The following is a 12,467-nucleotide window of genomic DNA, read 5'->3' on the forward strand; positions in this document are numbered from 1 at the left end:
ATTCACTTAAGCAGCAATAAAGTCATTAACCATCTTCTAATTCGCAGGTCTATAGGAATAAAAACCATTGATTTATTGTTACATAGCAGAGGAAACACTGTTCTTAATATTTAGCTGATTCAGCCATGTCAGTCTTTAGTGTGTATCACCTACAGTGATTGACCTAAATGGAAACATGTTTCCCTAGACAAGATGATGATGAATCTTATTGCCGTGCTGTTATGGAGTATGCAAGAGCGTGTTCTCATTCTGGCTTCCCCATAAGAGACTGGCGAGATGACTTCCCTGCATGCAGTATGTATCATTTATGGATATAGTTACAGTGTTTCTTAGCCTTTGTGTTGATACTTCTTCTGGCATGTATTTCACTTCATTGTTTTTAGGAAACCGTAGTATTAAAACCATAATCCTAAACAAATAGGAGTACATATAAACACAGCAAAGCTTGGCCTAGTCTTTTAAATTACATTAAACTAAACTTAACATCTCCTATTTTGAAAACAAGTTTTACAACTATGCAGGTGATAGTGACAACTCACTGTCTTTCATTGACTTTCTTAGTGATATGGCAGTTAAAACTAATTTGCAAATCCACGAGAACAGCTGTTGTAACAAGCAATGAAATGTAGGTTTGTAGTCCCTCATTGACAATAAAAAACATCACCAAGTATGCAAAACATTTCAGGATAAGTAGTACGCAATCTACTTTTCTTATGTATATACCATCACTACTTTAAGATATCGGTGGGAATTCAATTCCCACCGACAGAATGCTGCGCAAAGTCTATTACTGTTAATACGGTCATTTTAGCACAGATTTCTGCTTGCGGCTCAGGGAGCCACGAGCAAAAAGTCGGCGTTGAAATCACCATATGAACAGTAATTATGTGCACTATTACTGTAATATCGGTAATAGTGCGCAGGACGCGTTACTTTTGACAGTAATGCGGCCAATTGATTTCCTCCTATATTGTCTTGGTTTTACATTTTTAATTTACGTATTCATAAATTTGCCTATCCTCATCACCTGTCACCACGGGCGCCAAGAGGGATAGGGGAGTGGGTACAAATTACTCGGGTTCGGGGCCCTACTAGAGCTCTATAGTTGAAAAAGTACTTTTTATTTTTTGCTCGCGGGTCTCCCCCACCCCACTCGCGCGCACTCTCACGAGTGGGAGGGGCTGTGTGCAGAGCCGGACCGGACACACCGGTCACATGATACAGAGTGTGGGTGGGAAGCTGGAAATCTTCCTGTGCTGTGCAGTGGAGAAAAAGGTAAGTAGATGTGATAAGGAGGAAGCATGTGTGACTAAAGGTGTTGGGCAGAGAGGGGACATGTGTGACTAAAGGTGCTTGGCAGAGAGGGGGAATGTGTGACTAAAGGTGCTGGGCAGAGAGGGGACATGTGTGACCATAGCTGCTGGGCAGAGAGGGGGGCATGTGTGTTTAAAGCTGCTGGGCAGTTATGGGGCATATGTGACTAAAGGTGCTGGGCAGAGAGGGGGCATGTGTGACTAAAGGTGCTGGGCAGAGAGGGGGCATGTGTGACTAAAGGTGCTGGGCAGAGAGGGGGCATGTGTGACTAAAGGTGCTGGGCAGAGAAGGGACATGTGTGACTAAAGTTGCTGGGCAAAGAAGGGACATGTGTGACTAAAGGTGCTGGAGAGTGGGCATGTGTGACTAAAGGTGCTGGGCAGAGGGACATGTGTGACTAAAGGTGCTGGGCACAGAGGGGGCATGTGTGACTAAAGGTGCTGGGCACAGAGGGGACATGTGTGACTAAAGGTGCTGGACACAGAGGGGACATGTGTGACTCAAGGTGCTGGGAGAGAGAGGGCAAGTGTGACTCAAGGTGTTGGGCAGAGAGAGGGCATGTGTGACTAAAGCTGCTGGGCAGAGAGCGCCATGTGTGACTAAAGGTGTTGGTCAGAGAGAGGGCATGTGTGACTAAAGCTGATGGGCAGAGAGGAGGCATGTGTGACTCAAGATGCTGGGCAGAGTGGGGTCATGTGTGACTAAAGGTGCTTGGCAGAAAGGGGGCATGTGTGACTCAAGGTGCTGGGCAGAGAGGGAGCATGTGTGACTAAAATTGCTGGGCAGAGAGGAGAGAGGACATATGTGACTAGAGGTGCTGGGCAGAGAGGAGTCATGTGTGATTAAAGGTGCTTGGCAGAGAGGGGGAATGTGTGACTAACGGTGCTGGACACAGAGGGGGCATGTGTGACTAAAGGTGCTGGACACAGAGGGAACATGTGTGACTCAAGGTGCTGGGCAGAGAGGGTGCATGTGTGACTAAAGTTGCTGGGCAGATAGGGGTATGTGAGGCTAAAGGTGCTGGAGAGGGGGCATGTGTGACTAATGGGGTTGGACAGAAAGCCCCATGTGTGACTAAAGGTGCTTGTGACTGGATCACTTATAAATAACTTATGGTATGAATTTATTTAAAGGAAATAGCGCAGGGCGCTTATTTATATAATTGACAATACACTTATTTTTGATATTGTGCATATTTTGATATAGGAAATCGTTATTTCTGAGACCAGGATAGAAAATTAGTTTTTTCTGTTTTAAGCTTTCTAGGGGAAATGCCGTATTTCTGATGTATATATCTGATACAATAAGCCTTTGTTTTGAAAGCCTTTTGTATATCTTGGTGTAAGGAAATGTCTTGTTTGGGGTTTACAACTTTTCCTGGGGAATTCTTTTCTTTGGAGGAAATGTGTATTCTGCAACTGTTGGAAGAAAGGACTCCTGCTAATCTCATGCTAATTAGACCTTTTGATGTGTGAGGGTCATAGAAAGATATAATTAGACTTGCTGTCCACTGTAAGATGCAGGATATCACAGCAAGGTTTTAAGATATCACAGATAAGCGTAAATATTGTTAGCTTTGCAATGCATGTAAATCCATGTTTGTGTAAACACATTGCATCCTGATTCTAAAAATAGCCTGTGTCCAAATAAGTGTGAAAATCACTGTCTTGTGCACTGAAATGTATCATTCTGATGTTCCATCTGACCTGATCACTGATACTTTTAATCAGTGGAACTGTCCTGGTCAGGGCACCTGAGTGAAATAAAACATCACTCTTTGCTTCAAGACCCTGCTTGACATCTTCTTTATTATTACTGTAATCCTGTGACCTGCAGATTAGACCCTAATCCGTTCTCCGTCTGTTTCTGAGGTTGGACCCAGCTCTCCAGTACCACCGCTCTTCCGCTACCCAGCGGCTTTGGCCAGTGTAATAGGCCAGGGGGGATCCATCCACAGCACCCTGATCCAAAGTAAATGGTCAGGGGTACAAGCCCAAGTGTACCAGCATGGGAGTACACTAGCAGTGACAGTTACCCAGAAGGAATGTGGTTCTGGGCAGCATAAAGGAGCCCAGTGGTGGCAGCAGGCTCCTCCTACTGCGGCAAGAGGGGCATATTCGGAGTAACGAAAGGGGACGGTGGCAAAGTTAGCCCAGCTGGTTCCCAGCAACAAAAGACAGGGTGGCATAGGCGGTCCATCCTGTCACAGTGCTGGAGAGAGGGCATGAGTAACTAAATGTGCTGGGCAGAGAGGGGACATGTGTGACTAATGGAGGTGGGCAGAGGGGGCATGTGTGACTAAAGATGCTGGGCAGAGAGGGGGCAAGTGTAACTAAAGGTGCTGGGCAGCGCGGGTGCATGTGTGACTCAAGGTGCTGGACAGAGAAGGGGCATGTGTGACTAAAAGTGCTAAGCAGAGAGAGAGAGCATGTTTGACTAGAGGTGCTGGGCAGAGAGGGGGCATGTGTGACTAGAGGTGCTGGGCAGAGAGGGTCATGTGTGACTAAAGCTGCTGGGCAGAGACGGGGAATATGTGACTAGAGCTGGGGGGCATGTGTGATTAATGCAAGTGGGCAGAGTGGGGCAAGTGTGATAAAAGCATGTGAGCAGAGGGAGCTTGTGTGAGTAAAGCATGTGGGCAGAGGGGGCTTGTGTGAGTAATGCATTTTTCTGTAGGAGGATGGCCTAGTGCTTTTCACTTGCTAGACACGCCCACAATGATGCACAACCACGTCCCCAATGCTATGGCCACACCACCTTTGACGGCGTATAAGCATAAGTTTACATGCTAATCACCAATAGGGGCCCCCATAAAGTTGCTGTACCGGGGGCCAAAATTCCTCTTGGCGGCCCTGCCTGTCACTACTTCACATTCCTACCTTTAGGACCTTGCCCGCACTGCTCTCCATATTTGCAAATCCCTGCCCCACCCAACCAGACTCACCCCCCAACCTCAAATCTTTCAAATGCTCTTCCTTTAAAACTCACGTTTTTACACTTGCCAACCCTAATCAATCCTAAGAAAATTCTCTTCTCACGCTTCACCTGTCCATTCTACTCCTTTCACTCCATCCCTTTTATCTCCATTTGCTATGCCAGCCCATCCTAAACAGCTCCCTCATTTCGCTCCATCTCTTCCTCTCGCTTCCCTCCACCCCTATCATCTCTGTTTTCTTCCATAATCTGCTTGAATGTTGACTGTCACAAGTTTGGCCCTCACTACCTTTTATCTGCTCATCCTCTTTGAAATGTTTTTCTTTGCTGTAGTTGTGTTTTTTTTTATAGTTGCTTTCTCTATTGTCTCTTGTTACGAGCCGCGGCGGCTGCAAGCACACCGCGACTCGCTCCCTTCTGCTCCTGACATCCCGGCCATCCCTATGACAACCGGAACGTCACTTCCATTGTTCGACCGTTGCTAGGACAGCAGTCGAACGCCGAGCTGTCAGTGTTTCATGGCTCGGTGAACACAGGGCAGCCGGGCGCATGCGCCATTAAGCCTGCGGGCTGTTAACGTTAAATTACATTTATTAGGTCACACCTGGGGGGCTCATTGTACCATCTCCTTGCCTCTCCGTGATTGGCTGTCTTGACTATTTAAGGCAGGGAGGGCTTAGCCTCTCTGCCGGTTATAGCGTGGATCCTGTCTGTTGCTGACCTGATCCTATCCTGTTCCTGTCTTGCCCCAGTGTTCCTGTGGATACTCTGCCCGTTTACTATTGGTCCTCCTGTTGTGACCTTATTGCTCTGTTTCTGGATTCTCCTCTTGTGCTGGTGACCCTGACCCTTTGGCATGTTATTTGACTATTCTGCTTTCTTCTGACCCCTGACCTCGGTTTACGAATGACCATCCATTACCATCTATACAGCCTCCTCCGGCACCTGCTGCTGCGGTGTTGTTAATAGTCTTCAACTACATTAAGTGTAAAGTCCTGGTGGCATCTGAGTACCTGTGAGCACATAAAGCTCTACGGGAAAGGCGGCTGCTATAGGCGAAGACCTCTTTCATCAGTTCTGTAAGTTTATTATCAGACCGGCAGCCTAACCCTTGTATGGATTTTTAATGATTCTATTGTTTCTTCTGTCTCTTACTTATCTGTATTTTGTTCTCCTTATTTTTTGTTGATTGTGATTCGCTTCAGACTACATAAATAAAATAAAAAGCTGATGAAATTCAGCTTTATTTGGTTTAAAAAAATAGCTGCCCAATGTCCCACCCTGTGCTTCCCCACGAAGACCATGTCATTCACCCTTCCCAGCTCACAACACCATAACTGCACTGACTAACAAAAAGTATGCACCATAGTGGATTTGTGCCAAAGATATTTAACTAGGGAAACCAAACACTATGGAATTTATCAGAACAAGCTAATACGAGCAAAATAGGATAAGCCAGTCTTATTTTTTGCTGTAATCAGTACATTTTACACTTCAAGGTGATATATCTTCAAATAGAAAACAGGAACTTTACAGAGTGCTTTACCTTTCTAGTAGGAAGCAAATCATCAACAAGAACTGGACTTTTTGGTCCATATACCCCTTTGTAGCTGGAAGGAAGAAGTATTTTTACTCTGGCCACAGGTGCCTTGCATATCAGCACATTAACTGCAGCTACCTTAAACAAGGTGGCTGGCTCCAAAACTCCATAACACAATTCACAAGTAGCTTCAATCTGTAGAGTTGATTGCTTTCTCATCATCCAGTGCCACAAGTCAAGCTTGTCATGACTGGTGTTCAGATTTGTGTATAAACATTTAATATTAATATCTGTACCTTTGCCTGAGATGAACCCTTCTAATCCTTCACCTCCTTCTTGGACAAGGTTGAAAAATTGCTACTCATCCAAAACTGGCTCCAACTGGGATGTTGCCTCTTACAAATGCCTTAGATGCATCCATTTTATGTGCATATCTCTTCCAGAATTTGCAATCCTTTCAGCATAGACTGGGTCTCTTACCCAATATGGAGACAGAATCCAAAACCTTGTGCCAGGTAGCTGAGAGACAACATGGGCCACCTCAACTGGAGTATGGCATGGTATGAATGCCTGTATGCAGAAGTTTAACTGAGGCGACCATTGGCAGTGCAACATTAAAACCCACTGGAGTATCGGCCAACCCAATTACAAATCAGAAGTTACTAGTGATGGTCTATCACTATAATACTTTCTCTTATGAGGGCAGGTCCAGCAGCAATACTAGGACAAGCACTTGTGAAGATAATGGTATTGAAGAGTTTAGTCAAACATACATAGTCACTTCATAGATGTTTCAACATAATAACATGTAACCTGCTTGGGGCCAAACATGAAGGATCATGTGTACAACAACTAATAGTCACAGCTAGCATAAAGTGGTGTCAGAACAGCGATGGAAATGACCCAGGAAATATGGTACAAGATAGCATGATACCTTGGTATACAGGTCACATTTCATGACCTTTATCAACTAAGGTGTTATGCCACAGGGTGGTCTCCTCCGTTGAGGTCAAAACTGGGTGGAATGACCATCTTGAATGACCAACTTCACCATGATTAACGATGAGTAATGGATACCTTTTGTGTCTTTCTCGGAATTGCACTGCTGCAAAATTTCTTCTTTTTCGCTGGACTACCATAGTGAGTCTGGAAAAAGTATCAAGATACAGATCAGTGTATTTCCCATAATAGAGTATTTTGGGCCTTATATTTCAATATTATGAAAATCAAAGGCTTCTGCAAGGTCAGGTGGAAATCCCCTGTGCCCCTTCTAGCACCAGGTATGAGGAAAAGTGGGCCTCTGGATATATCTCTTTGAGGGGCCGATCAGTAAAGATTTAAGAGTAATACTTTTGTGTGCCCTACAGGACAACCGATAACCATACTTAACTGCAGTGTCTCCTACTCTTTTCTTGATATCCTCCTCTCCATCTTCTAGGCTCTTAACATGCTCAACATTGGTTGGGTACGTTATAGTGACGCTCTAAACACTGACAACACATACCCAGACATAAGGACACCAAAGCTATCATCCCCGACAGACTCTTCATACCGACTGCTTGAAAAAGAGACTTAAAAGAATTCCGATCAATAAAGATCCCAGACGGCTACAATGACGTCACTTTGAAGGGCAACACAATTGTTTGTGCTGTTAAGGGGGTAATGTAAAGGAGCGCCGGATGTAAAATGTACAAGACTTTGTAAAGCACATTGTACAGCTCGCACCTCCTTAAATTACCACCTTAACAGCACGAATAATTGTGTCGCCCTTCAAAGTGACGTCATTGTTATGAATATTCCTTTCTGTTATGCTAAGCGTGTTTATTAGATTATATGTATATGTATATTACTGATTATTTTTAATACATTGATTTAATAAATTATATAATAATTTTATTATTGGCACTCCACTATATATTTTTTATTTTTGTTTTTATCTTGATATCTAATAACAGTCACAGTACCTGTTCAGTAGTAAGAGCTGCAGTTAATAATAATTTTTAAGGAAACACAGATTTTTCACTAGCGCCTGTTTTTTTTTTTTACTTTCTTTTTCTATATCCAGATATTGCCTAATAAAAGGGATTTCAGCATTTCTATGGTGAATTTTGCCTGTTAGTGTTGCTAGCTGTTAATTATTGCGGCTATTAATGTACTTGTTTAAAGCAGGTCTGCCATGGGCAGCGTTTGTATGCCCTGAGACCAGACACACTTTGACAATATAGTACCTAAAGTATCTGCATTTGTTAGGTCATCCAAAAAAGGAAAGTTAAATACAAGGTAAATGGGCTCCACACAGGCAGGTCTATTCAACCCAAGCACATGGCCAGTCCCCTGTGATTAAACATATTTGAACTCATCTACCATCTGTATCTACCATTTAAATGAACATTAATATATGATAAGAATCATATCAATATAACAACTTGAATAAATCTATCCTATTATTATATTGTGCAGACTTTTACTACACATAATTAATTTACATATTCAAATTTCACCTTTAGTTTTTATAGGAGATTATAATCAGGTAATTGTAGGTGGTATCCTGAAGCACATGTAAATTGACTGCTATCTTCATGAAAGATACAAATGAGCTTGCTGGATTTTCTATTGAACTTGATGCTATTGCTATTTACTGCAAAATACTTGGAGTGAAAGGCTGTCACAGTACTTACCTGGGATAGGAGGTGGTTGCCTCTCTGCTAGATTTTCCTTTATATGTGCTCTGCTTTGTTTATGGTACTTAGGGGTCTATTTACTAAGCTGTTTTCCCCAGAGAATGCCCATCGCAGCTTTTCTTTTAATTTATCAAAAGGTTAAAGCAGGAGAAATGCCTTGACCTGTAGACTTCTACGGGGACTGCTATTGTTCTGTTAACTATATTTTAAATATAAGATATTATGCAAACACCATTTATGTTAATGTTAATATATTTCAGCTGAAAGATGTGAAGACAATTTTGTACACAGAGACTGTATCAGCTGCTGCCCACCAACTTGTACTTATGAAAAAGAATGCTTAGGCAGCAATTTGCACTGCCTAGATGGATGTTACTGCCCAGATGGTAAGTACCAATATTGCAATGCAAATTATTGTCACACAAAGCATTGCCACTGACACTATTTAATAAAATACACCAACATTTTCTGAAGTTCTGTAGAATGGGAGAGTAAGTAGCCTAAGACCACTACATCACTATCTACAAATAAAGAGAGATACAAAATCTAGAGAAGTACCTGTTTATGTAAACATGGAGCAACAATGGAGGAAATTGCTAAATAAAAAATATAAGAAACTGTTTGCTAGCTTTAGAGACATAATTATAGCTTCAACAAATTGATTGTCTGTCCTTACATATGTATTATCCCATCTAGAGATTGGTCCCTATTTAACAAAAGCAATTAGCATCTTGTAATATTTACAATATGCATATAAAGTTCTCCAATAATTAATATGTTAAAACTGAATGCATCATTGTAATTATAGACTGTATGTTACTGTCAGCTACATCATCTGTTTTGTAAGACTTAAGATTCTATAGGTTTCCATACGTGTTTTCTGAAGTGTCTTTGTTTGGCTGCCTGACAGTATGCAGGGCCGTCTTAACAGCATTATAGGCCTTCGGGCAAAGCAGTGCACTGGGGCCCTACCAACACAACCATTCAACCACTTATGTACAACTAGTATGTGTACATTGCTTTTGTCAAGGTCATGATATGTAATCGCAACAGCATGTACAGATAACAGCTGATACTGAGGTGATTAGTCCACCTAAACGTTTTAATAAAGAGGGTTTGAAGGTTCTGAATAAATCTCTCGGAATAATATACTGAAAAGTTGGCAAGCGTGCACGTATGTTAAGACGGCCCTAACAGTATGATATGTTTAGGAATAACACACTTGATCATTCTCTCTTTTGTATCTTTAGCTCCTGAAACACTTACATTTGTTAATGTGATTGATAACTAAAATAAAATAAATAAATCAAGTTGCATTTTATGTACTGCAACTGTAATTTATGATTAATGATTTATTGAAGACATCTTAAACAAGTGAAATGAGCCATGCTGTCTTCTCTGATTAAAAATTAATCCTTTTTGCTCATATTAACTGGTCATTTTGACTCCACACAAAGTATTTTATGTATGTGTATCTGTATGTTGCCATCTTCTAGAGCAGTGTTTCTCAACTCCAGTCCTCAGGACCCCCTAGCAGTACATGTTTTCCATATCTCCTTGCTGGAGCCTGGAGCACAGGTGTATTCATTACTGACTGAAACAGTTTAGCAGGTGGTATAATTATTTCACTGGTCACCTGGCAATCCTGCACTGTTAGCAGGGGCGCACGCAGGATTGTCAGGGGGAAGTTTCCCCCCCCCCCCCCGACCCAAAAATACCCCCAAAAAACAAAACAAAAAAAACAACGAGAGAGAGCTGCTGCGCATGCGCCCGTGCATGCGCAGCAGCTCTGTTTCGGCAGCGCTGTCCTATACAGCGTCCGCGGCGGTGCTGTATACAATACAGCACCGCCGTGGACGCTTCTTTGACAGCGCCGCGGCTGCTGTATAGGACAGTGCCGCTATGGTGGGCACTAAGTTAGCGCGGGGGGGGGGGGGTTTCTGGAGACTCAGAAACCCCTCCTGCGTGCGCCACTGGTTAGTGGGTCCTGAGGACTGGAGTTGAGAAACACTGTTCTAGAGGCTATACAGATATTCAAAGCTAGAGTTACCATCACAAAAAGCTACATCATGTTGTATTGACTATAGAGATCCACATTAATATGTTTTCAACACATTATGCTTGTTTGTTCTTCACTTTACTAGGTCTTATCCTGGACAATGGTTCCTGTGTTTCTATAACTAGCTGTCCTTGCATTTACCACGGGACTGCTTACTCTGCGGGTGCTAAGATAGAACAGGAATGCAGCATGTGGTAACTAATGTTAACTAGCATACTTTTATACATACATGTAAATTGAATGGGCTTTTGCTAGGATTTCACACCTTTAATTTTACATTACAGTGTTTGTACTGGCGGTATTTGGAATTGCACAGAACATGAATGCCCAGGTATTTTTTTTATATCAATTGTATTTTTTATTACATTAAAACAAATTATAACAAAGGACAAATAGCCATCTAAAGAGAAACAGCAATAATATCTGAACAAATTGCATAATATAAAAATATTAAATATTACGTTAAATGCCCTTATGTGCAGCACACAGCCAACATAAAGCAATCAGGAGTAAAAACTGCGCTAATCTGGGGTAACGCAGACCATTTTGCCACGTTTTTCTTAATCCTAGCTCAAGCTATTATATCAGTTTTCCATCTACAAACATAACTTTGTTTATTAAACAATAGGAATAGACTGAATACAATGTAAAAGTTAAAGATAAAAAATTAGAAAAAAAATATGGGAAATCATATCTTTCTCAATGTGGAAAAGAGGAGTAGGATATTAATATTTAGGTTTAGGAGTTCTTCAAAATGAAAAAGGAACTTCACACATACTGTAACCACAGTTGAACTGCAATTAAAAGTCAGACTCAGAGGAAATAAGAGATTACTTAACAAGGAAATGAACTTGGAAGATTGACTAGATAATGCAGATTAAAGTCTCCACTTACAAAGTGGAAATCTCTGTCCCTCTTACTGAAATACAATATCAGAGAGATAAGGCTGCCTAGTACTTTGTGAGGCTTTGGTAGGACAAAATACCCCCAAGGCCTAGTGTGGGTACACTAACTGCCCCCTCTGGTTCCAGTGGGGGAAGGGGAAGGATACTCGCCCCCAACCGAGTGCAGGGGGCCCTCTCCGCTCCCTCCAATGCCAGTTGAATGGACTTATGAAACCTGGAATGCCACCTACATGGTTGCCCTTATGCCCCATGGAATTGAAGGATGTTACTCATCCTTTTGTTTAACCAATATGTGGCTTTTGTGGAAATACAAGTCCCAGCATGCCTAGCCTTTGCTTGGCAGGGTAGGCTATAACTTGTAGCTTCACAACTGCTATAGCGCAACTGGTGTCTTAAGCCCAGAAAAAAAAGGAAAAAATTAACAATGACTTATATAAAATAAAGTTTTAAAAAATATTCATCACTGTTTGGTACCCCAAAGTACTAACCTAGCCTCATACTAATTGTAGTCTTGTAGTCTTGATCCCACATAGTCCACTGGATATGTTGAAAACCACAGAAAACAAATAAACAAACAAAATGTAATCATGACCCGCTGTAGTCCATATTAAGAAAACAATTAGCAGAAAAAGACAACTTTTCTCCTTCATTGGCACAGGGAAAGTCTCATAGACTCTCCTATGAACTGTGGGGAACAATTCTGGTTTTTAATGTTGTTTTTTTTACTTTTACCTAGGCTAAAGTCACTTGTGGCTCTCCAGTTGTTGTGGGAGTCATGTTCGCTGAAAAAAATGCCTTACATTACAGTCTTTAATGTCTATTACTATTCATCTTAATGTCTAAAGTGCAAACGCTTATATCTATATTTTTTAAGATTGATGATTTAACTACATTGTTATATTTGGGATCATTTTAATTTCTAGATCATATACTAGGCTTATTGTATTTTATATAGAGGATATTGTGGCCAAAATAGTATATTGTAAAGAGATTACAGGATCTGTAACCACATTAAGGAATAAAGCTGCAGACCT

The 12,467-nt window shown here is 41.8% G+C and overlaps 1 protein-coding gene across 1 annotated transcript in view; it reads left to right on the forward strand.

Moving 5' to 3' along the window:
• The window catches only part of OTOGL (otogelin like), a 212,548-nt gene that overhangs the window by 54,471 nt on the left and 145,610 nt on the right, over positions 1 to 12,467 (forward strand). Inside the window, exons 9-12 of the mRNA XM_075205981.1 lie at positions 188 to 294; positions 8,730 to 8,855; positions 10,614 to 10,722; positions 10,813 to 10,859. Coding sequence (XP_075062082.1) covers positions 188 to 294; positions 8,730 to 8,855; positions 10,614 to 10,722; positions 10,813 to 10,859 — 389 coding nt within the window. The remainder of the gene's footprint in view (positions 1 to 187; positions 295 to 8,729; positions 8,856 to 10,613; positions 10,723 to 10,812; positions 10,860 to 12,467) is intronic.

The sequence above is a fragment of the Mixophyes fleayi genome, chromosome 4, assembly GCF_038048845.1.
Source record: "Mixophyes fleayi isolate aMixFle1 chromosome 4, aMixFle1.hap1, whole genome shotgun sequence".
Taxonomy (NCBI): domain Eukaryota; kingdom Metazoa; phylum Chordata; class Amphibia; order Anura; family Limnodynastidae; genus Mixophyes; species Mixophyes fleayi.